Source organism: Felis catus, chromosome A2 (genome assembly GCF_018350175.1).
Source record: "Felis catus isolate Fca126 chromosome A2, F.catus_Fca126_mat1.0, whole genome shotgun sequence".
Classification (NCBI taxonomy): domain Eukaryota; kingdom Metazoa; phylum Chordata; class Mammalia; order Carnivora; family Felidae; genus Felis; species Felis catus.
Genome location: NC_058369.1, coordinates 140,059,470 through 140,085,842, shown reverse-complemented (window position 1 = coordinate 140,085,842; position 26,373 = coordinate 140,059,470). Strand labels below are relative to the sequence as shown.

The following is a 26,373-nucleotide window of genomic DNA, read 5'->3' as shown; positions in this document are numbered from 1 at the left end:
CTGGAAGATAAAATGTTAATATAAATGAAATACTGAAGATTCTATGATATTTCAAATTTTGCCACCTACCATTTTAGAGAATATGCATGCATTGTCTTCAGGCTATTGAAGTCTCATGGTTTTTAGATTTGAGGTTAAATTCTTATGTTCTTGCTTTTGAACACTTTGATCCATTATTTAATACAGTTCAGTTCACATAGGGTAATCTTATATGTAATTAACTCATTCATCTTTCCCCTACTTCTTTAGCATTCAAATGAAAGTGTGGTTTGGGAAATGATCTTTCTTAGTTTTATTGAAAAATAATTGACCTATGTCTTTGTATAAGTTTAAAATGTACAGTATGATTGTTTGGTTCATGTATATTGTGAAATGATTACCACACAGGTTTAACCAAGTTCTGTCTTCTCCTATAGATACAATAAAAAGAAAACAGAACTTTTTTTCCCCTTGTGATGATAACTCTTAGCTTTTCCTATATATCCTTCAGCAGTCCTAGCTATATTCCTCATGCTGTACAGTATATCCTTAGTGCTTATTTATGTTATAACTGGAAGTTTGGGCTTTTTGACCACCTTCCTCCAATTTCCTTCCCTCCCAACCCCCTCTGCCTTTGGTGACCACAATTCTGATCTCTGAGTTTTGTTTTTTCAATTAGAAAAAAATCACACAAGCAATCCTACAGTATTTACTTTTCTATGACTTACTCTACTTAGCATAATGCCTTCAGGTTCCATACATGTTATTGCAAATGGTAGGATTTCTTCTCCTTTATGGGTGAATAATATTCCATTGTATATATACACTACAACTTCTTGATCCATTCATCCATCGATGGGCATTTAGGTTGTTTCCATGTCTTGGCTATTGTAAATAATGCTGCTACGAACATGGTGCAGATATCTTTTCAAGCTTGTGTTTTCATTTCCTTTGGATATATTCCCAGAAGTGGAATTGCTGGACCATATGGTTGTTGTATTTTTAATTTTGTGAGAATCCTCCATACTGTTTTCCATAGTGACGGCACCAAATTATAGTCCCACCAACAGTGCACACAGGTTCCCTCTTCTCCACATCCACGCCAGCATTTGTTATCTCTTGTCATTTTGATGATGGCTATTCTAACAGGCATAAGGTGACATTTTTGTGGTTTTCATTTGCATTTCCCTAGTGACTTATCAAGTTAGGTGTATTTTCATGTACCTGTTGGTCTTTCATGTATCTTCTTTGGAGAAATATCTATTCAGGTCCTTTGCTCAGTTTTTAAATTGTGGTGTTTTGTTTTTGTTTTGATTTGTATGAATTCTTTATGTGTTTTGGATACTAACTTCTTTTAAGATGTATGGTTTGAAAATATTTTTTCATTCCATGGGTTTTCTTTTCACTGTTGGTTTCTTTTGCTGAGCAGAAACTTTTTAGCGTCCTATAGTTAATACTTGTTTATATTTGATTTTGTTGCATTTGCTTTCAGTATTGTATATAAAAGCAAATAAATCATTACCAAGACCCCAGTCAAGGAGCTTTATTCCTTTGTTCTAGGATTTTCACGGTTTCAGGTTTTATATTTAAGCCTTTAATCCATTTGAGTTAAATATTGTGAGGGGTGGAAGATATGGGTCCAGTTTCATTCTCTTACATATGAATACCTAATTATCCCAGCATGATTTATTAAAGAGATTGTCTTTTCTCCATTGAGCATTCTTGGCTCCTTCGTCAAATATTAGTTGATTATACATTGTTGGGTTTATTTCTGGGCTCTGGACCTGTTCTATTCATCTTTGTGTGTTTTCATGTCCATGCCGTACTGTTTTTGACGACTGTAACTTTATAGTATAGGTTGAAATTAGGAAGTGTGATGCCTCCTGCTTTTGTTCTTTCTCAGGATTTCTTTGGCTTTTCAGGATTTTTTGTGGTTCCATGTAAATTTTAGGCATATTGTTTCTACTTCTATAAAAAAGAAATGCCATTGGAATCTTTATAGGGTCTTCCAGGCTATGAACATGGGAAACCTTTCCATTTATATGTGTTTTCTTTGATTTCCTCAATTTTATTTACCAATGTCTTGTAGTTTTCAGAGTAGAGATCTTTGACCTCCTTAGTAAAATTTATGCTTAAGTATTTTGTTTTTGATGCTATTGTAAATGGCATTTTAAAATTTCTTTTTGAGAAAATTCATTGTTACTGTATAGAAACACTACTGGTTTTTCTATGTTAATTTTGTATCCTATTACTACTAAAGTCATTGATTAGATCTAATAGGTTTTTGGTTGAGTCTTTAGGATTCTCTGTACATCAAACCTTATTCTCTACAAGTAAAGACCATTTTACTTCTTTGCAGTTCTGATACCTTTTATTTCTTTTTTGTTGCCAGGTTGTTCTAGCTAGGTCTTCTAGTATTATCTTCAATAGTAGTACTGAGGGTAGGTGCCCCTGTGTTACTCCTCATCTTAGAGGAAAAGCTTTTAATATTTCACCATTGAGTATGTTGTTAGCTATGGGCTTATTATGTTGAAATAAGTATGTTCTTTCTTCCTTCTGGGAAATGCATTTTTAAGACTCTTAGAACTGTTCTACAAGGACCCATGGCAGAACTGCTATTTCTGAGTCAGGTTTTTTATACATAATCTATACGATAGATACAAGGGAATTCTTTCAATGCTTTGCCTCTAGCACATGTGATGTTACCTGAATCATACATATCATATATGCAAGTGTCTCTTTTGAGAGTATGGGAATAACTTCATTTTCTTATTATATTCTTTTTGTTGTGTGACATTACAAAGAGAGTTTACCATGTTGTTGGCTGATTCCCAATGACCAAGAAAAAGGGAGGAAAGAGGTTTTGGTTTTTTCAGGGGGATTGACTCACAGAAGATGGGTCAGCTTGGAGGGAATGTCTTGGACATTCTTTGTATTTGAATTAAAATTTACACTAGTTCTTTGAATTCCCCTATTCGAGTTGGAGTTGTTTTACCCCTCTGGGTAGGCTGGGCTGACCAGAGGCATACATTGCAGGCTGAGGTAGTGGTCATAAATATCTGAAGTTCAACAATAATAGGAAACTATGAAAGATATGTCATGAGATAGTACCTGCTTTATTATTAAATGATTGGTAAGGTAATCTCAGATTTTAAGTTTGATCAGGACAGTGAAGGTAGGTAAGAGAAATGTTGCTGGCAGAAGAAAGAAACACAAGCAAAATGCATGACTGGGAAAATGTAACATGTTCAGTAAACACTAAACAAACTGACTTGTATAGATAATGGAATTATCCAAGAGCTTAAAAATATAGATTGGTACAAAATTTGGGAGGACCTTAATACTAACCTGAGGTGTTTGGGTATCATTCTCTCTATTCATATTGATTTATTTAGTCCTTTCTCTCCTTTCCTCATCTCTCTTCCTCCCTCTGAGACTGTAGCGTGATCAAGGGTAGTGGGAATTCTATGTAGAAATAGGAAGCTATGTTGAAGAGTGGATGATAAAGAACAGATTGTTTTTTTGAAATTTTAACTTATTTTTTTAATTTACATCCGAGTTAGCATATAATGCAGTAATGATTTTAGGAGTAAGTTCCATTGATTCATCCCATATGTATAACACCCAGTGTTCATCCCAACAAGTGGCTTCCTTAATGCCCCTTACCCATTTAGCCCATCTCCCCATCCACAACCCCTCCAGCAACCCTCAGTTCTCTGTATTTAAGAGTCTCTTATGTTTTGTCTCCTTCCTTGTTTTTATATTAGTTTTGCTTCCATTCCCTTATGTTCATCTGTTTTGTATCTTAAAATCCACATAATGAGTGAAGTCATATGATATTTGTCTTTCTCTGACTAATTTTGTTTAGCATAATACACTCTAGTTCCATCCATTTGTTGGAAATGGCAAGATTTCATTCTTTTTGGTTGGCGAGTAATTCTGCATTGTATACATATACGACATGTTCTTTATTCATCTGTTGATGAACTTTTGGGCTCTTTCCATACTTTGGCTATTGTTGATAGCACTGCTGTAAACATTGGGGTGCATGTACCCTTTTGAAACAGCACAAGAACAGGTTTAGTTTTAGTTTGAGGACTTTGTGCGTGCCTAAAAGGAAAGGCCTTGCCTTCAGCTGGAGAGCTGAAACTCAGGGGAAAGGCCAGTGGTATGTACTGACTAATGATACTGTTTTGAGAAGTAACTGGAGATACTCTGATATCTAGAATAGCCAAGAACCTGTGTGTGTGTGTGTGTGTGTGTGTGTGTGTGTGTGTGTGTGTGTGTGTAGGCATGAGGTGGGGAGGCAGCACAGAAAACAGAAGTAGTAGGTAGAGTTAGGGGCTATCTTTATGATAAATCTGTGGTTCAAGTAATAATAAAAATTAACACGATTTATAGATGAAGTAAATTAACACCTAAAGCTTTTTGATGAGTGGTTTTAGGTCCTGTTGCAAAATCCATGTATATTTGATAGTGTCAAGTAAACACTGGGCTACTAGAAAATTACGTGATAAAGTGTTGAAGTGTTCTTTTGGAATCCGTGTTAGGTTTGTACTGCTTACTTCTCATGATGTATTATCTATAAATCACTGGATTTATAGATAATATAAATACAGTGGACCAGCATATGGATTAATCTTAGGGAAAACACGAAGTTTATATAACAAATCCTAGTCTCCTTGCATTTTTCATACTAAAGGATAAAGATGAATATTGCAAGAAAATAACAATATAATTTGAAAAGAGGTATGCCATAATTGGAGTATGGAGTTGGAGAGAATACTAATTTCTTCAGTGGGAGAAAGGACATAATTGAGTAAGGTTGGCACACACAAAGGCATCATTATGGGAAAACAGCTATTCCCCTTTTTAGTGATTGACAGTGTTAATACAGTTATCCTGGTTCTAGAAAATAGATTGATAGGAGAGGGTAATGATGCTAAACAGCTCTGTGAAAAGTGCTTTTTATAAATGATCTTTTTTTTAAAGATGAGCAAATTTAATGAACTCAAATGTTTGATATTTATAGTTTTTAAAGCATTGAAAGAATATCACAAGTTGTAAAATGAAGGTGTTAGATGGAACTTGGTAAAGTTATTTTATTGCTGTTTATTACAGTTTGTGAAAATTTTAGACTTGGACACCACATAGGCTTTGGGTCCCTGAGGCCTTTCTGCAAAGGGAGATGTGCTGATCCCTGAGGTCTCTTTTCAGAACTGTTTCCAAGGACATGAGGGGAATGTGGCAAAGACAGCCTAGGCTTAGAGATTTGTAAGTCAAGACCAAAATAGACTGCTGCATCAGGTCAGCATTTTCTCCTCCACCTTTTACTATTTCCATCTTCACGAATCCATCCTGTTACTAATCAACCGGGAAACACATCTCTCTCATTACTGAATTCTTACAGCACCTGGTCAGTAACTTTCTTGTGGCAATTATATTCTGTTCTGTGTACTATTTTTACTGTTTTCGACATAAAGTGTGAACTTCTGGAAGGCCCTTACTTTTGTAGGTACTGATGAGCTTTCATAGTGGTTGCTATATGGTAGGTGTAGGAAAGGGTAAATAGAGTTGGTAAAGTAACTGTGGACCATTGCCAACACTATTGAGAGTCTGTGTCTTAGCATCCCTTTACAAAGATTTAACAAATCTCTGTAAGAGTAAGGTTGATGATGTGTAGGTCTGAGGTGACCATTTCCCATGGTTTATTTTTTAAAAGCCATATAGCCTCTTCTAGGATATAGAAGCTTCTAGAAAGATGACGTCCTTACAGCGTTGTTCTTTACTTTGTTTGAGTTAGGGAGTTGCCACCCCTTTGAGTAAGGTATGAAAGTCAAGCCATTCCCCGAGGGGAAAAAAATGCCTAACTCTACAAAATTTTGCTCACAACTTGAGTAATTCAGACCCCCCAAAGGTCCAGGTTAAGAATTCCCTAGCCTAGAGAATTTTAATTAAGGAAATTATAATCCCTGTGTAAAAACAAGAGGAAAATAAAAATTCACTTTCTGTATTAAATATTTGTTAAGCTAGTGAAATATTCTCATCATTGGAGTGGTCACTGATTTTTGAATATGGTAATTGATTTTGAAATGGTATCGAAATTGATAATTTTCAATTAATCATGGAAAATGCTTTGTATAGTGGATAGTAGAGGCATTGCAGGGAATAAGGCTACATTTGGGCACCTGTTATGGTCAGGGTTGATTGACCCTTTTTAAAAGACCTGAAAAATCTTCTGTGCCAGAGGATTCTGAATGTGGAAACAGTAATTTCTGTGTAATGAATAGGAGGGAACTAAAAGTACATTTCCTGTACTAAATATTTGCCATTCCAGAAACATCTCTTGATAATTGAAATTGATAATTTTCAATTAATAATTGAAAATGCTCTGTGTAGTGGATACTATGGGCATTACAGAGAATAAAGATACATTTGGGCATCTGTTATGGTCAGGGTTGAATAACTCCCTTTAAAAGACTGGGAAAATATTCTGTGCCAGGAAAGGACACCTGTGAGTTAAGTCATCTATTGTCAAAAAGTGTTGAAATCAAGAATTTAAAAGAAAATGAAGTTTAAAAATGAAGTTGCCCTTGTGGAATGAAACTTATGTCTAGTCCCTACCATGAATTCCAGAGTCTGCATATCCCCATTTTATCTCATACCCCAAATCAGGCATTAGAGACAGATGTGTTTCCCAGCATTTAATTTTTTTCTTTTATTATTTTAACATTTCTTTGTTTTGAGAGAGAGCAAGAATCCCAAGCAAGCTCTGTGCTTTCAGGAGCCCCAATGTGGGGCTCAATCTCAAGAACCGTGAGTTCATGACCTGAGCCATAATCAAGAGTTGGATGCTCAACCGACTGAGCCACCCAGGTACTCTGGTGTTACCAAGCATTTTATTTTATTTTAATTTTTCTTAATGTTTATTTTTGAGAGAGCGCATGCACACGCACACAGCAGGGAAGGGGCAAAGAGAGAGGGAGACGTGGAATCTGAAGCAGGCTCCAGACTGTGAGCTGTCAGCAAAGAGCCTAGCACAGGGCTCGAACCCATGAACCGTGAGATCATGACCTGAGCTGAAGTTGGACGCTTAACCTACTGAGCCACCCAGATGCCCCTGTTACCCAGCATTTTAAAATCTGGTGTCCCACATCTGTAAACCACCTAACCAGACTTCTCCTTTTTTTCTATTTTTATTTTTTGAGAAGGGGGTGGAGGGAGTGGTATAAAAACCCATGTTCTCTTGAGGGTTCAGAAAAGGAAAAGAATTATGTTCACCGTAACCATAGGTACAAGTGTTCTGATGAGAGGAGATGTACTTGAAGTGGCTAAGGAAACACTCCACTCCCCAGAAAAGTGGTCCTGGCCAAGAACTCTTGAGTACCTCAATTCTGGTCTGCCTCAACAATGTGATCTAGGTTTCACCCTGCATGGCTCAAGGTTGGATTGGATGTGGGCCGTGAGACAAAGGGGAAGGTTAAAGATGACACGTAGGCTTTGGGCTTGAGCATTTGTATGACATGGCATTATTCATGGAAGGAGTGATTGGGACAGGCTACTAGAAATCAAGATTGCATTTTGGGCTTACTAGTGCAATGAGCCTTCTCTTCATGCAAACAGAAATGGTAAATAGGCAGCTGGAAATGTAAGTCAAACTCTAATGAAGGATTGGAGCTAGAAATACATGCTTGGGAGTTGTCAATGAGTAGATGCTATGTAGGGCCATATGCTTTGAGGAAAGAACTCAGGTGGTGAACTTGAAGATTTAAGAGGTCTGAGACCCCCCATCTACTGTTGACAAATGTTAACCTCATAAGAGGCCATGTCCAATTTCATAATGGAAAGTAAAAGAAAACCCATTTGCCTTTTTAGAATTTATTTTTAGACATTGTGAAAAGAGGTGCATTATTATTAAAACCAACTGCAGGTTCCCTGGAGGGAAATGGGTCTGGTTATAAAAGGGCAACTTATGATGTTAAAACTCTTCAGTGTTTTGACTGGCGGTGGTGAACCTGTGAATCTAGATAAATAATTGGTTAAGACGAATAAGCATAAAACTGAGAAACTCTGGATAAGATGGATGATTATATCAAAGTCAATATCCTGGTTGTGCTAGAATAGTTTTGTATGATGGTGCCATTGGGGGAAACTGGGCAGTGGGTGTATCTATTTCTTATAACTACATGTGAAACTAATTTCAATTAAGTCAACTTTTAAGAAAATATTTATAAAAATTACATAAGCTTTCAATGAATTTGAAAACAAAGGCAATACTCAGAAGAAAACAAAACGCATGGGACATTAACATTCTTACATGTAAAAATAAAAAAAAGCTAACCAACTGATCTACTTCCTTCAATTGTATTTAGTATTACATGACACAAAGATAAGAATTTATTGGTTGTTTTTGTTAGCTTTTCCTCTCTTTTGTTAATGTGTTTGGAATTATGCTGTTCTATTTTCACCAAATGACACCAGTAGTCACAAAAATTAGTGTTCGGTCTCTGAAAATTTATTAAGGAAGAGAAAGCTATTCAAAGGTCGTTTGGTACAGCAGCACTCTGCTTTTGTCTGCCTACGTTGTTTCAGAAAAAGCACTTAAGGTATTAATATTTTTTAGAAGTAGCAGAAAACTGGCTCTTGCAGTGATCATTCTTGCAAAACCCAGAAGTAAGTCAAATAATCCCACTTAAAATTAGGGGCTGTTAATAAGAAGATAAGAATATTTGAAGATGTTAAATAGTGTTTTGTGATTGAGTTTGAAGGAGAACTATGACCTTTTATTTTAAGATGTTAAATACTGTGTCTTAGTGGAACCAGAACTCTTTACATGCAGGTAATCATTTCATTTCAGTTTTCTGTGGAAACATACCTATTAGCATTTAAGCAAAAATTGGAACATTTTCCGTGTTAAGTTTAACGTATTTGAAGTATTATAGTTACAAGTTCTTACACATAATTTTTGCTTTTAGGACCTTGATTTCCATTACCTAGAACAGACATACCACGTATTCTTTAACAGTTTTGTTAGTTTTTAATGTAGATTATTTTGACTTTGGACACAGTGAAGAGAAACTGTTTGACTTTGCCTCCTATTAATTGTATTTGTTTTAAGATGACATGGAAAATTGTCTACCAACAATTTAGTTTAAGAAAATCTTGGCTATTTTTAAACTTGTCTTTTAAAAGAATTTGATTTTTTAAATGAACTTGGAAACATATTTTTTGGAAAGTAACCCAAGATCTCTCTTTCTAATGAATAAATAATAGACTTCCTATGTCCCTCTAACCTGTTGTTAGTGCCAGAAACAGAGTGATCTTTCCAAAATCCTGTTTAAAACCTCTCAGTGAATTCTCATTGCTGTAGGAACCAACTCCAGACTCCCTAATGTGGCTGTGAAGAGTAGTTTATGAAGTAGCTGGTCTCTCTCCAGCCCCATTTTCCATGTATCTTCCCCTGCCTGCCCCCCCATCCCATTACCAAGATTATTAATCTCACCTCCAAACTTTTGATGCCCTCTTAGTGAAACATCTTCTCCTTTTCTTGACTCTTTATATTTGCCCTGACACCACCATCCTGTTGACCTGCATTGCCCCCACTCCTCTTTTTCAGGCATTATTTTTTTCTTTTTTAAGGCCGTGTTAAAGCATGTAATCTGGTCCATTTGTAGTTCTTCAGCAAATGAAATACATCTCTGTTTTCCTAGGCATTTAATGTGGTACTCAATACTAATGCAGTCTTTAGGTGGGCCTTTACTATAATACAGTTGTATTGTGTGGTCCTGTTTTCTTAATGAGGGAAGTAGGAAAGGGGAAGGAATTAAAGTTGAGAGAAACATCTGTAGCCCACCCAGTGCATCCCCCACTGCGCATGGCTCATAGGACCTCCGCAGTTTAGCAGTTTTTATAATGAACTAATAAAAGAAGTTGATTATGAATAATTCAGGAGAAGGGAATCATGAGGAAAAGTTAAAAGAAAATCTATAAGAAAAGGATTATTTCACTGGATAAGTGAAAGTAATTTTCTGTGTAAGTATCTTTAAAAAACAATGACCACGTGCTTTTCTTGCTTTCAATCAAATTTAGTACAAGAGAATGGAATTCTAATGTGGTGCCAGTCTGTGAAGAGTAGAAGGGTTTCCTGGCAGTATAAGTCTGTTGAAAACTAGAATGAGGAGAATATGAAAACTTAAAGGGTAGGAAGTTCTATCAGTCAATCAAATGCTACTTTTATAGTTTAGCACTAATGCACAAACTTGTTATAAAACTGACGAAGAAGGAAAACATTACTCAGTATCTCACCATCCAGAAATACACTGTGGAAATTTGAAAGAACAAGACAAGAGACTCGTCTATCTGGAACTACTTAGGAACTGACCTTCAAGAAGATAGAAGGATGGACTGAATAAGCCTAACAATGATTTAACCAATTTAATATAACTTCAAGGAAACAGCTTACTGGACACGTTGGGCAAAGAATGATTATGATTAGATTTTTGGTAAACTGAGCTATGATTCTTAGCAATTGAATAACTTTTATAGCAACTGAATAACTTTTTTTAGCAATCGGATAATTTTTTTGTGAACAAAACTAAAATGAAAGGTGCCCAAGAAATTTAATTGGACTGCTGACCTAATTAAACATTGTTCTGTGTTCTCAATAGGTAGCTGAGAGAATTTATTAAAAACAAAAATCGAGTCTTTAAATCTTCACTTTAAACTGTAGGTCACTGCCGTTAAGTAATCACATATGTGTAATTTCTGTCTTAAAGCTGGACAATGCAGATGAGCAAGCTGCTCAGATCAGAAGGGAACTTGATGGTCGTTTGCAGCTGGCAGAGAAGATGGCAAAGGTAAATGGTTAACTTTGACACACTGTGCCACACTTTTTTTTTGTAGATTTCTGTGAGCTGAAAAAGTTTTGTATAGATAAATGCAGCATAATTTTTATCATTTTCTTCTCTGTGTGCATGTTTCTTAAGCCCAAATATCTGAATGCATATTGTCTGAATGGGGCATATTATCTATTTTACAGATCCTTCCTTATACATAGGACATATTTAAGTTCAGTAACTTTTGTAGATTAAAGCCATGCCTGATTTTCTCAAACTGACAGATTTAAAAGAATTTTAATATTGCACTAAACATAATATAATCAGGGAGTAAAATATTGTCCCTGTGAAATATGTGAAATCACATATTCTAAAGTATTCAGCACGGTGATTGGCACATAGTGGAGTCAACTAATATTTGAATGGATGAAAGATACAGCTTGAAGTTTCTTGTAAAAAGTCTCTGTGTATTTAATATTTTATTTTGTGCAATCACTGTGTTTCTCTGTAATAGGAATAAATTTCTTTAAAAAAATTTTTTTTTGGGCGCCTGGATGGCGCAGTCGGTTGAGCGTCCGACTTCAGCCAGGTCACGATCTCGCGGTCCGTGAGTTTGAGCCCCGCGTCGGGCTCTGGGCTGATGGCTCAGAGCCTGGAGCCTGTTTCCGATTCTGTGTCTCCCTCTCTCTCTGCCCCTCCCCCGTTCATGCTCTGTCGCTCTCTGTCCCAAAAATAAATAAAAAAACGTTGAAAAAAAATTTAAAAAAAATTTTTTTTTTTGATGTTTATTTATTTTTGAGAGAGACAGAGACAGAATGCGAGTGGGTTAGGGACAGAGAGAGAGGGAGACACAGAAACCGAAACAGGCTCCAGGCTCTAAGCTGTCAGCACAGAGCCTGACGCAGGGCTCGAACTCGTGAGCCACAAGATCATGACCTGAGCCGAAGTCGGCTGCTCAACTGCCTGAGCCACCCAGGCACCCCTGTAATGGAAATAAATTTCAAACAAAAACCTTGAATTTCTTCTTAAGACTTTAAAGATCATGGAACTTCATTATCTGCCTCATTCTTTAGTATAATTGATGCATTAATTTATTAGTGGTAAGGGAAAATTTAGTCTTTACCAATAGACTTGAGGCTATAGTGCTCTTGATCTGAGACTATGATTTTTTTCCCTTTTTTCTGCTAAGCAAAACTTTGAATATTTGGTGGTAGACTCTTCCTTTCCCTCCCTCCATCTTTCGGATGACTCCTCCCTATTGAGGGAGTATTACTCATTTCTTTAAAATTTAAGTATAATGTATACAGTATACAGATAGTTGACAGCTCAGTGAATATGTGTGTATATATACGCATATATATATATATATATATATACACTGTGCGACCACCTCCCAAATTAAGATAGTGAACTTTTCCAGCACTAGAGAAGACACATCCTGTGCTGATTTTAACAATTTAAATGCGTTTGTTTTTGCAAAGACAAATATATTTGTGAATAATGTATAAGTTTTAAGAACACTAATACTGTGTTTATTTAAAAGTCTTTTAAACTAAAAAGTAGGGAAGTTGTTGAGAAATCGGAGATAAATAGGAAAGTAGAGAAAATTGAGAGAAATTTGGGTAGCAGAGAGGAGAGTAAGTTGTGAGAACCAAGTCGGAGATAGACGAGGAAGTATCTGCAGATGAATGAAAACATAGGATGGTGTGAGTTGGGAGCTAGAGAGTTATATGCATCCAAAGGGCAGTGGTTATAGGGCAGCATGCCTTGTTACTATGGTCTGGATATCTGGAGAGGCACTGCATCATCCCAGAGGTAAAAATGTCAGATTCATAGCCTGGAAGTCAAGTTAGATTAAGACGATTAGAAGCTTTAGAGAAGAAAATACTTTCCCCAAAACCCTCAGCTGAATTGGAAACTGGCTGGAAAGACCTTTGCTTTTCTAGAAGACCCGAGGCTGGGAGAGAATCCAGAGAGATCTTCCAGACCCTGTGGGGAAGGACCCTGGAGCTGAGAGCTGCATTTGTAGATTGCCTAGGTGTATGTAGATTGTACCTGAGACTGTGCACATTGTCATGAGTTGGATTTGCTTCTGTAAGGGCCTGGCCAAAGATGTGATGCTTTAGAATAAAGTTTAAATGAATTTCTGGAGAGTAATGAAACAGGAGAGCCTTGGTGTTTTCTCAAGGCCAGATCTGGGGAGGAGGATGTGGGTTTATAACCTCTGGACTTGAGAAGGGTCAGTGATGCACCTACAGAGAGTTCTCTTTGATGATACCCTGCTGATGCCATCACAAACATTGATACATTTTTAAAAAGTGTGGAGAAGGGCCAGGCACTTGGGTGGCTCAGTTGGTTAAGCAAGTGTCCAATTCTTGATTACAGCTCAGGTCAGGATCTCATGGTTTCTGAGATCAGCCCCATGTCTGCTTGGGATTCTTTCTTACTCTCCCCCCCCCCCCCCCCCCCCGTCCCACACTCCCACTGTGCCTCATCTCTCTCTCTCTTTAATAATAATCTCTCTCTCTCAAAATAAATAAATAATAATAATACATATATAAATAAATAAATAATCTCTCTCTCTCAAAATAAATATTAAAAAATAAAGTGTGGAGAAGGATGTGAAGCTAGTGGGATTGGAAGGGGGAAAAATGCCACCAAAAATAAAATGCCTTTTGGTGAATATATTGACATAGCAGATAGAACATGTTTAATTGCTTTCTACTTTAATTGCACCAGTTATAAGCCATCTTCATAAAATATTCATGGCGCTAATTATAATTACTGACCTTGTTGCATTGTATATCTATAATCTATGAACCCACAATGGCAGATGATACAGTGAATCTGTTTTATAGACCAGGAGATTGAGATCTAGGGAAGATTATTGATCTCAAGATTACATAACAAATAATGTGCTGGAGGCTGGGCTCAAACCCTGGTCCTTTGACTCCAGAACCTAGTTTGCTCTCTTGGGTGCAACTGCCTGTTCAATCTGATAAATCCAGAAGTGTTGTCCATTAGCTAATCATTGGTAATCAGTAACCCCTCCTACCACACTTCACAATACGATATAATAACAAGGAAGCCCCAGGGCAGAAATCTGTTTGAAAGGATAGAAATACTGACCTTAATACTTTAGCCAAGGTCTAATTTGGAAGTAGTCAGAAAGGTGTGGACTGAGCCAGAAAAACCTGTAGGCAAATCCATGATTGCCATTTTCTAGATATAGAACATTAGGCAAGTTTGTTTAACTTTTTGGAGACTGAATTTTTCCATCTGTAAATTCAGTGTTTATTGAACACCTGCTAAAATAGCTATGCAATGTTGTAGGTGCTTAGGATACATCCAGACAAATGTGTGGTTGTCTTGGGATAAAACCAGACAAAAATATATCTGCTATGCCCTAACAGAGCTTGCATTTGAGAGAGCCCCACAATAAGCAATATATGTTCTATATAACTGAATTATGGAGGGTGATCATTTACTGTTTAGAAAATAAAGACAAGGTAGAGTCAGGAGTTTGGAAGGGAGGGAGGGTGCTTAAAATCTCCTGTTAAGTGGTCAGGTTAGGCCAGTTCTTGGCAGTGGTGTCTTTTCGATTACACCAAAAAACTTGGAATCATCTCTGACTCCCTTCTTTTTCTCGTGCTTCATGGCAAATTTATTAGAAAACCCATTTGCATCTGTCTTCAAAGTATTTCTAGACTCTGACAGATGTCTCCATCTTCCACCTACTACTCTGGTCCAGGCTTCATCTAGTGAAGGTTAGGAGCACTTAAAAAGTGACTAAATTTGAATACTGAGAATTTTTTTATGGAGCAAACATTTTCACATATATCATGTGTTAGGGCTGCTAATGAGCGAGTAAATTAGGACTTTTAAACCATGGTTTATAAGAGCAACTCACAGTTAAACTAGAGAATAACCCATTTCTGATTCTTTTCTAATTTAACAGATCAAATTTAACATATAGAGTTGCCTGAAGTACCCTTGATTTTGTTTCCAAGAAAGAGGCAACATAAGTGGGCTAAATAAAGTTGATGAAATACTATTAATAAGCCTCTGAGCTTTAAAGCAGGATTGTCTATCTTTTCCCCCAGAGAGGAAAAAAAAATGAGTATAGTCTATTTCTTGAAAAGTTGGAAAATGCTGATAAAACAGTCACTTTTGGTGATTCCTGCCAGTCTCCTCCTTAAAAAATGATAGTGAGTGAAGTGTTGTTTTTAATGCTAAATAGGAGTAGGATCTTTTATATGGTGATGGTAAGTTTTCCATCAAATAACACCTTAAAAATTTGACAAGAGAAAATTGGTGCATCCAGGCTTTCAAAGAAGGTATTTCTTTTTGCTTTGCTAAAACAAAAATTTTAAAAAGGCAAAAATCATGACTCCTACACATATACAATGAACACACAATAAAGGTTTCATTGAGAGCATAATGAACAAGCCAACTAGTTATAGATGAAGTAACCTCAAGAACATACTAGAACTAGGTGGTTTTAGCCAAGGTTAAAATAAGATTCATGGATTAAATCTGAACGTGGTTAATTTCCAACAAAGTTGTAAAGTATAACCATTGGATTCTCTTATTCACCAGACACACACTATTTGTATCTTTTTCAGACAAAATTCTGTAAGGTTAACATGTAATTTCACTTAAAAAAAATTTTTTTTTTAACGTTCATTTTTGAGAGACAGAATGTGAGTGGGGGAGGGGCAGAGAGAGAGGGAAACAGAATCCAGAGCAGGCTCCAGGCTCTGAGCTGTCAGCACAGAGCCTCCTGTGGGGCTTGAACCCACAAATTGAGAGATCATGACCTGAGCCAAAGTTGGATGCTTAACTGGCTGAGCCACCCAGGCGCCCCTGAGACTTTTCATCAATAAACAGTAAATTGAACTTAGTATATTTCCTCAGATGACCCTTGGATGTCCTTTATCCATACAGGACATTGAAAGGACCTTCCCCCCCTCACCCTTTTGCCTTATTTCTAAGTTTTGGAGACTTTTCATAACAACTTTTAAAGTCAGTGCACCAATCTATAAATCTATTTTTATGGCTCATTTTGCTTGTAATTTTGTTTTTCCTTTACATACATTGAGAAACCATTCCAAAACTTTTCTTTTTCACCAAAGGAAGCCAAGGTATTCTGTACCTGACTAGCTATGTGTTTTTCCTGGGATTGCAAACTGACTGTTTTTGGGGTGTCACTTCAAACTATAAAGGAATGTTGAAAGGGTATTTAAGAATCTTACAAACGTTACTTCTGAATGTGGATATTACTGTGTGATAATAAATATTCAATTTTAATATTGATTATATGTAAATTATGGTAAAAGAAATACGTGAAGGTTGTACTGGGGGAAAAGAAAAACAGGTGGCCTGGGACTCTGGGACTGATTTGTGAAGTGGTGCCAGGTGTTGCTTTCGATCCCATGAACAAACGAGGGCACGTGAGTCACAGGTTAGGTGCTGGTTGATGGGAGCATTCTGGATGTGTTCCAGTTATCTCAGAGATGAGGGTTCCTTGGGTTAGGCTTTGAATGATGCCAAGGGAAACTGTAAGGAAGGCGCTGCTTTTCTAGGGCATTAGGCAGCTGTTTGAAAGGTGGCTGCTTTAGGCTTTCATTCCCAGCCAGTTTTGTGCAGTAGGTGGATATGGTATGTCATACTTGATACCATTATAAACTCTCTACCTCTAAGGAAAGAGCTAATGCCAATTGTCAAGGGTTAAGGAAGAGCCAGTAGCAGGAGGAAGTCTCATTTTGCTGTTTGTAGTAATATGAATGGCTATAATCTTCTCTAAGGGCAATTTGGCAATGTCTGTCAATATTTTTTGGAATACTGATACTTGGAATGTCCTTTTCATCGAGTGAAAGAAACCAAAATCTGATGGCAGAGATAGAAGGATCAAATGTCAGTGCTCATGTGACCAAAAAGAAAATGACTCTTCTAAGTTGATATTATTCTTTTATATGTAGATGTGAAAATTCTAGAAATATCATATTGCTATTTCACATGATTTTTTAATTTGAATGCTTATTTTATAAAAAGGATATCTTCTCAATAATACACCTCTGTGGTAAGGGAGAGATTTAAAATGTTTGTTTCCCAACAGGCAAGGCATCCTGTACTGAACATTTTTCTTACCGACCAATTACCCCAAGCATTTCAAAGTTACCAGTGGCTAATTAAGATCGATACACACACTAAAGTTTCTTTCATGTAGGTTTCCAGTTTTTACTTAAGCAAAACCTTATCAAAAATAAAGTTAATGTTGAAAATGTAATTCATCTTGTACCATAATGATTCTGAGTAAGGGATATGAGTAGGGTACTCTTATACATAATCAAAATTGCCAAAGCCTCATGATTTTAAAGCCTGAAGACTCAAGTATTGGGTAGCTGCATTTATACTGAGTATCATAATTTCTGAGAGTCAAATATATACATCATGTGATCTTTTATGATAAAATTGAAATATGTCTTTTGTAACGTTATTTTAAAATTATTTTCAAGGAAAGAAACTTCCCCAAATTCATAGCAAAAGAAATGGAGAATATGTATATAGAAGAGTTGCGATCTTCAGTGAATTTGCTAATGGCCAATTTGGAGAGTCTTCCAGTTTCAAAAGGTGGTCCGGAATTTAAACTACAAAAACTAAAACGTTCACAGAATTCTGCCTTTTTGGACATTGGAGATGAGAATGAGATTCAGCTGTCAAAATCTGACGTAGTGCTGTCATTCACCTTGGAGGTAAGTGTCTTTATCCCATACTCACCTCTGACAGCCTGAATGAGGCTGCAAAATAATTTCTGCTGACCTTCGTGGTAACTCTTTGAATTTAAAGCAGTGTAATATATTTTGAAGAAGTTACATTATTCTTCATTTGCTAGACAATCAGGTTGTGAATGCAAATTAATGCAAATTGCTCTTTAAACCTAACAGCAGTTTTAGGATTAAATAATAAAATGAGTTGAGGGAAGTCATCCTGTGCTGGTGTACTAGGCTGGTGTACGTTTATTGATAAAGTTAAACACCAAAGCACTCTTTAAACACATGATTTAAATCTCTAATTTGGGAATTGCTTTCAGGCTTTGGTTTAGCTTTGTTTTTAATCTACCTCACTTGTGTTTTTCTAGCCTCAACTCACACCATCTAGCTTTGAAACACAATATTGGGTGAATATAGATGATAAGTAGTTCTTCCTTTCCAGGATGTCCATTTTTGTTATAGATAATATTTTAAGGACCAGGAACAGATGTAACACATTTAAAATTGTCCTCCTGGAGGCGCATCTGAGTGGCTCAGTTTCAGTGTCTGACTCTTGATTTTGGCTCGGGTCATGATCTCACTTGAGCTCTGTGATGGGCTCTGTGCTGATAGTGCCGAACCTGCTTGGGATTCTCTCCTTCGCTCTCTGCCCCTTCCCTGCTCATGCGTGTTCTCTCTCCCCCCTCCCCCCTTTTCAAAAATAAATACATTGTAAAAAGATAAATAATATGTGTTTCCTGAGACTTCAGAGTTTCATCATTTTTATATAATTCACTGGAAACCAGATATTGATACGGACTCTTATTGCCACAACCACTTGATGTTTTTCATGATTACATTTTTTCATTGCTAATCTGTGTATTTGAGCTAATCCACGTAATATTTTGATGTATTTATACATAAAACAGACACACAATATCAAGGTTAAATTTATAGCTCTCTCAAAAATTAAAACTTCTAACTCCTTCCTTGCATTGTTAAATTGTCGCTTTGCTGGTACCCAATACTGCTATTTGAGTTTGTGGATTGACAGAGAAAAGTACATGGAGTCTTAGGAGGTACCGTTTTAAATTTCCCTGTTGATACTTCTTGCTCTCGGCTCGCTTAGGTTGTGGCAGAAAAATGTGTGCTTTTTGTTCTTTCCTCCACCTGTTCAACTCTAAGGTAAATTCAGGCTTCAGGATAAGCCAACTGCCTCTCTCTTTCTTGACTTCCAAGCTAATGATTTCTGTGTAGGTTAACAGATTAAATGTACTATCAGAGTAGAGATAGGTTTTCTTCTGACTCAAGCCTCAGTTCTGGGGTTCCCTAATGATTGTGCCATTATTGCCTTTCTTCTCAGTCTCTTGTCATTACTGAGTTTCTTCTCAATCTCTCCAATATCTTAAAGAGATATTTAAAGGGAAAATACACAGTATCTTACATGTCGAATTTTCTTAGCATACCTGTCTGTTTTCCTAGTGACCAAGATATAAAGTGCCCAGTTTTTTTTAAGGCTTTGTATGAAACAAAATGAGTTTATTATAATTTGTAAAGCATCTTATTTTTGTCATGTATAAATCTGCCATTATATAAACACGCAGAACTGGAAACAGTTCAGAACGTCATCTCTTTATTCTTTAAAAAACTGTAAACAATAGTAAATAATTGGCTCTTACGGACTTTTTCCCTACTTAAAAACAAAATTATGTTCGTGAGTTAGTGTCTGTGTGAAACCATGCGTTGTTCTATGCTTCATCGCCAGTGTCTTAAACAGGGCTGAGCATGTAGCAATAAAATGGCATTGGGGGAGAATAGGAGTTAAAACTTCATTTTGGGTGGTCTGAGAAGCTTGTATATTTATAAAATTATTTTGATGTTCTTTATTGCTATGTGTATAAAGGCAGAGATTTTCCTTCCTTAGCATAATACAGATCTTTTCCATGATGCCCCCAGTATTATAAATAGGAGATGTGTGTTCAACAACAAAATGAAATCACATTCAGTGCAAACTACATACACAGTATGTATCTGTAGACCCCTTAGAGAATAGACAGGTCTCCCTCCGTCCCCAGGGCCTCTGACCTCAGCCTAGCTAAACTCCATAATTATCCCTGGCCCATTATCCAAGCCTTGCTTCTCAGCCTAAGAAAATTCTGAAAGGCAAGTAGTTAATCCACTTTAAGGGTCTCGCATTTCATCAGTCAAGCTTAGAATTGGTCTAGTGAGAAAGGTTTTTTCTAGGAACTGAAGTCTGGATCTAAGGGGTAAGTGCAGATTTGAAAAACTCCTATCTTATCACCCTCTTTAAAATTGCTGCTGACTGCTCTCTTCTCTCACCCCACCCTATTCTGTTTTCAAGCTGAATTTTTGCCACAGCTCTTAACCACCTACTGTATAATTCAGTTATTATGTTTATTATTCATCTGATTTATTCTACAATGTAAGCTATGGGAAGTTGAGGTCTTTTGTTTACTGAGGTATCACACGAGCCTAAAACACTGCCTGCTACACAACTAGCTTGATAAATACTGATTGAGTTGGGGACTTTGGTGGTTCAAAAAGCAGCAGTTGGCCACACATGATTACTTTCAGGTCTCTCCATTCATGAAGCCTTCGGTTCAGAGAGAATAGTAAAGCAAGAGACCAGCTAAGCCACAAAACTGTAAGCCATACAATGGGATTTTAAAATTAAATATTCAAATCAGGGGAGGACAACAGATGTTCATCTATGAAGTTGAGTCTGCATGTCGTAAGAGAAGAGGAATGGTTTTCGCTGGCATGAGAACCGTTGGTTTTCACTGGTTTTAGGCTTGCAGACCCTGTGACTTCTTTCTCTGGTATATGTGGTCCCCATATACTGCTCAGCTTTGTTTTCTCAAACCTGCCCACACCCTGATGCCACAGAACTCTGGACAATTCAAAAGCATGTTACCAAGCTTTATATTTTGTACGTGCCTCCCTTCTTTTTGCTTCTAGAATAACTCTGTATATTTTATCTTTATCATATCAGTCACAGAGAGATTGGGGAAGAGAAGATGAAATTTAGACTAGTTTTATTTTCTGTAGTTGCATTGTCAAATCTTGCAGGGAATTGGTAGAAACCATTACCTAAAATTAGGTTAGTTGATGGTTCATGGGATTCTGGGCTGTCTTTATCATTAATGATTGAGACTAGCTGTATTTTTTTTTCTCCTTTTGGAAACCAGATCTGCAGAATTGTGTTGTTTTGTGTATATGTATGGATTCCAAACAGAAGTTCCTTCTTTTGAGAGTGGCGATTCTGCAGAATAAAACCTTCCCGGCACAGATGGGAGTATTGTTTTGCAGAGCAGAAAACAGTTTCCTGAGTTGTATGCTTCAGGAGGTCCTGTTTACAGTAGCTTGTAGTAGAGGTGACAGAAATAGTGTTAAGCATATGCTTCCTTTCTTCTTTTTTGAACTTTGACTATTAAACACACTGTAGAAAGAGATGCAGTGCAAATAAACCTATTCCCAAATAGGAACTAAAACATTTCTAGATTTATCATGTGTACATGATTCTGTTGCTTCCTATATTTTAAGTGATCTTCCAAAAATTTTATTTAGAAGTCATTGGGGTCAGGGCACCTGGGTGGCTCAGTCGTTTGTTTTAGCTCAGATCATGATCTCACAGTTAGTATGAGCCCCTCCATCAGGCTCTATTCTGACAGTGAGGAGCCTGCTTGGAATTCTCTCTTTCCCTCTGTCTCTGCTGTCTCCTGCTCGAGCTCCCTCTCAAATAAACTTAAAAAAAAAAAAAAAGAAAAAAGTTTACAAATGACCAAAAAAAGAAGTCATTAGGGTCATGGTAGTAAGTCCATGTGGAGTTGGCTTTTGATCGATAGGGTTACAGATCTCATTTGTTTTAGTTTCTGCTTAGTTCTAACGAGTTTCAAAATGATTAACAATGAAGCTGATTTATTAAGAATATATACCTTCTTTTGCTTACTTTCCATCAATAAGATGAAGTGCTTTACTTCAACTTCCTTGAATGTATTAGGGAAGCTGTGAAAGATAATTCTGTTATCTATCAGGTCTTAGTCTGTTTTCAGTTAAGTCCTTATTTTTATTCGTGACTTGGTATGCATTTCATTGCAATAAAATGACAAAAGTCTTGATTGAGGAGGAAAATGGTTCAGAGTTTGACCTTTTTCAGTGATTAGTTTCCTATCTTTTTGTGAAAAACAAATTTGGCATTTGTATTTATGAACATAATCCTTCTGTTGTGCTGGAGAGTGAAAGGAAAAATAGTTTTTTTAAGATGGCTTCTTTGAGACCTTTTGCCTCCAGATTCATATCACAATTCATGAAAGGGGTAATGATTTAATAATGCATTAAGTGATCAATATATGATTTTTTAGTGGATATTTTGGTAGCTACTTGGCATGAATGCTGTTGATCTTGTTTGTACAAATACAACACGAGATCAGTAAAGACATGAATGTATATTATGAAAATGCCATTGAATATATTTTATGCAATTTGAGAACTGAGGAAACTTTTGGGTTGCAAGTTTTGGTTGAAAAAGCTATAGCATGTAATATTCAATAATCATATTTTATGTGTATACCCAGTGAAAACATTAGGTTACAGTGTTTTAAAACCAGTAGCCTTTTATATGAGTATAAAAGGCTCACTTGAAAAAAAATTGTTTCCCTTTTTTCCAGGACTTATAGATGCATAAAATAATATCACCTTCTACCCTTTTCCAGTAAACTGCCTTAAATTAGCACATACTTTTAGTGGGTGAAGAAGTCCTTTTTTTCCCTTGTGAAGTTGGTAGAAGGATATTCATTGGCAAGTTAAATTTTCCATATTTCATAATACATACATAACAGTGAATTGGTATTATGATGATGTGTACCACTCATAAAGCGTATTCCACTTTATGTGGAACTCAACCTGTACATGTTTTAGCACATTCACTGAGATTTCATTGGTCATTCTGCTTTACCTGATGCAGACTTGCCATCGTTTTTTAAGGATCTGAGTGTATACCTCACTTATTAATTCAGTAGGGCTTATATTTAGAGATTTTAACCTTACTGTAATAGCTGGCAGGAGAGATTTCTTCAATATCCAATATTTCTTCAATTTCTTCAAAATTTATTCAATTTCTTCAATATTCTTCAACTCCAATATTGAAGAAATCTTGAACATTCTTCAGAGTATTGAACATTCAGAAATATTGAACATTCTTCAGAATGTTATTTACTTTACCTTTCATGAATACAGGTGGATTCTAAGGAAGAAAAGATACCATTGGTGTTACCAGATAATTTATTCAATTGGTCATTCTAATTGTAGTCAATGCTGCTATCTCTGTATATTGCTAAAGGCTGCCAACTTGATGTATCATTTAAATTTTTTTTATCTTTAGATTGTCATCATGGAAGTTCAAGGTTTGAAGTCTGTTGCTCCCAATCGAATTGTTTATTGTACAATGGAAGTGGAAGGAGGAGAAAAACTGCAGACAGACCAGGCTGAAGCCTCAAGGCCACAGTAAGGCACTTAAAAAAAAAAAAATTCTCCCCTTCCAAAGAAACCCGGTTTGTTTATTTGCAGCATTGTGTGGTTTTATACTCTGAAACTGTTATTTGGCCAGGCTTGTCTGAACTGTGCTAGAATTATTGTATGCCTTTCTAGATAAGGATGCCATAAATAGAACTGTAGCAGAATCCCTGTGTAGTACGAACAGAAAATCTAACATGCAAATGAGAAGCTAATTATTAGGCAATTAAATGTTGGTAAGTCATTTAAAAGGAAAACATGCATTATATGTTATTTAGAAGGTAGTGCTTGATCCTATTTCAGTTTCTAGAATTGTAACTTAATAGCTTTTCCATTTCCATATATTATAACACTTATGTTGAGGTAGCTACAATTTGGCACAATGTCTTAGAATACTTAGGGAATAGGCTTTAGGTAGAGAAGCAGTTAATGACAACCATACAGTAATCAGAGAAGCTAAAGCTGTTTTCTGCTGGCAGCTTTATGTTTCAGAATGTGGAAATGAGTTTAATTAAGTTTGGAAGATGTTCTTTTTAACTGACTGAAACTTGGGAAACATCACAGTCTCTGGTAGAAATAACCAGGCTAGTCTGAGGAATTTGAGTGAAAATTGCCTGGCTTTCATTTGTACACTGCCTATAGAAAAGAATTTTTTTTTCCTTCCTCGGGATTTAGGATTTTTGTCTTATCACAGCATGATGATGGGACTAATCATACAAGAGACATCAGTTCAGATCCTGGCTAGGCACTGGTTAGATAGTGGTAAATAAAACCTTTCGTTCTCTGTAGGGCAGGCACAGTTTAAGGTAGAGACACAAGTTGACATGTAACAGGACAGATGTGCACAGAGTATTATGAGATGGAGGAAGAAGCAAGTTGCAGCTTCTCACCCTGCCTTACAAAAAGCCATACAGGTCTGCCCCTAGCCCGCCCCTCATTACCTCTGGGACCTCACCTTGACCCTCGGTTTCCCTGGGCAATTACTGGACTTAATGCAGTTCCTTCAACATCTCAGCCTGTTACCATTGCACTTGCTTTTTCCCTCTGCCTGCCTGCTTTCTTACCTTTGTATGGCTGGATCCTTGATACTAAGAATCTTAACACAAACTTCACTTGCTGGGAAGATCTTTTAGATAACCCAATATGGAGCAGATATCTTCTGGCTCATTTTAATTTTTAGACCAGTGTGTTTTTCATCTGTTCACTTGGTCTTGTTTTCCCTTGAGAAAGGGGAAGATCTCTTGTCCTATTTGATCTTCTAGTACCTGGTAGATTGTCAGAACTTACTAGTTCAGTTGCTTGCACTTATTTTTATGACTTAGTCACAGCAAATATTTAAGGTCGTAGTATTTACTCTTGCAGGCAAGTAGAGTTGAGTTACATTGAGTTGTGACAATGAGGTGAAAATAATGAGGGTAAACAACTCTTTTAAGAGATTTTCTAAACCTAAAAGAAGGCTGTGGAGATAGAAGGAAGTTGATTGGGGCCAGTTTTGGCCAGGCATATGGAGTCAAGGGAGAAGTTTGTTTTCTGTTTTCAAGGACAGCTATATTAGTATATGTTAGTATATTCACAGAATTATGCAACCATCAGCAATTTTAGAACATACTCATCACATCAAAAAGAAACCCTATACCCTTTTCCTAACAAACTTAGATTACCCCGTCCTGAGCAACTAAGTGACTTTCTTTCTCTCTAGATTTGCCAATTCCAGGCATTTTATATAAATAGGATCATTTATATGCTCTTTTGTGCTCTTTTGTGACTGGCTTCTTTCCCTTAACATAATGTTTTCAAGGTTCTTTCATCTTGCAGCGTGTGTCAGAACTTCATTCCTTTTTATGGCTAAATAATAGTCTAAAGTAAACACATTTTGTTTCATCTAGATTTTTGACGCTAGGGTTGTTTCCACCTTTTGGCAACTATGAATAATGCTATAACTAAAGTTGTACAAATATCTGTTTGAGTTCCTGTTTTCAAATGTTTTAGGTATATTCATAGGAGTGGAATTGCTGGATTATAGAGTAATTGTGTGTTTAGATTTTTGAGGGTCCACTAAACTGCTTCCCACAGTGATTGCACCATTTTATTTTCCCACCAGCAATGTATATGTGTTTCAGTTGCTTCACATTCTCACCAGTATTTATCATTTGTCACATACACACACAGTCCTTCTAGTGGGGGTAAAGTGGTATCTCATGTTGCTTTCATTTACCCTTCCCTCCTAATGAGTTGTGAGCATATTTTCATTTGTTGATTAGCTGTTTGTTGATTTTCTTTAGAGGAAAGTCTATTCAAGTCTTTTGCTCCTTTTTTTAACTGGGCTGTTTATCTTTTCAGTTGTAAGAGCTACTGGTATATTCTAAATGTTAAATCCTTATATATATGATTGCAAATGTTTTCTCCCATTATGTGGATTTATATTTTTATTTCCTTGATATTGTCTTTTGCTATCATTCAGTTTATTTTGTTGCTGATGCTTGTTTGTGCTTTTGGTGTCATACCCAAGAATCTGGTGTCCAGTCAAAGTCAGAGACTTATACCCATGTTTTCTCCTGAGACATTCATAGGTTTTCCTTTGACATTTAGGTCATTGATGTATTTTCAGTTGAGTTTTGTTCACAATATGATATAAGGGTTCAACTTGTTTCATTTGACAATTCAGTTGTCCAATTCTTCAGCTGAAGAAACTATTCTTATTAAGTGTTCTTGGTACCTTTTTGAAAATCACTTTACCGTAGATGGGGCGCCTGGGTGGCGCAGTCGGTTAAGCGTCCGACTTCAGCCAGGTCACGATCTCGCGGCCCGTGAGTTCGAGCCCCGCGTCGGGCTCTGGGCTGATGGCTCAGAGCCTGGAGCCTGTTTCCGATTCTGTGTCTCCCTCTCTCTCTGCCCCTCCCCCGTTCATGCTCTGTCTCTCTCTGTCCCAAAAATAAATAAATGTTGAAAAAAAAATTAAAAGAAAATCACTTTACCATAGATAGATACATGGGTTTATTCCTGGAATCTCAATTGTATTTCATTGATGTACTTAATGCTAGTACCACATTATTTTGATTGCCATAGCCTTGTATGAAGTGGGTTTTTGTTTTGTTTTGCCTTGTATGATGTTTTAAGCATCCAGTAATGTTCTTTTTTGAGATTATTTTGTGTATTCTGTATTTCCATATGACCTTTAGGATGAATTTGTCATTTTCTGCAAAGATTTTGCAGGTATCTCTAGCTGAGATTCTGACAGATTGTGTAGAATCTGGTCCATTTGGAGAGTATTGCAA

General features: G+C 36.6%; 1 protein-coding gene across 23 annotated transcripts in view; it reads left to right on the top strand.

Annotated features, from left to right (window-relative positions):
* The window catches only part of CADPS2 (calcium dependent secretion activator 2), a 540,930-nt gene that overhangs the window by 208,171 nt on the left and 306,386 nt on the right, over positions 1-26,373 (top strand). For all 23 annotated transcript variants that reach the window (XM_045052688.1, XM_045052669.1, XM_045052676.1 and 20 more), the window contains 3 exons: positions 10,755-10,835; positions 17,333-17,569; positions 22,968-23,089. In XM_045052688.1, the coding sequence (XP_044908623.1) occupies positions 10,755-10,835; positions 17,333-17,569; positions 22,968-23,089 (440 nt within the window). The remainder of the gene's footprint in view (positions 1-10,754; positions 10,836-17,332; positions 17,570-22,967; positions 23,090-26,373) is intronic.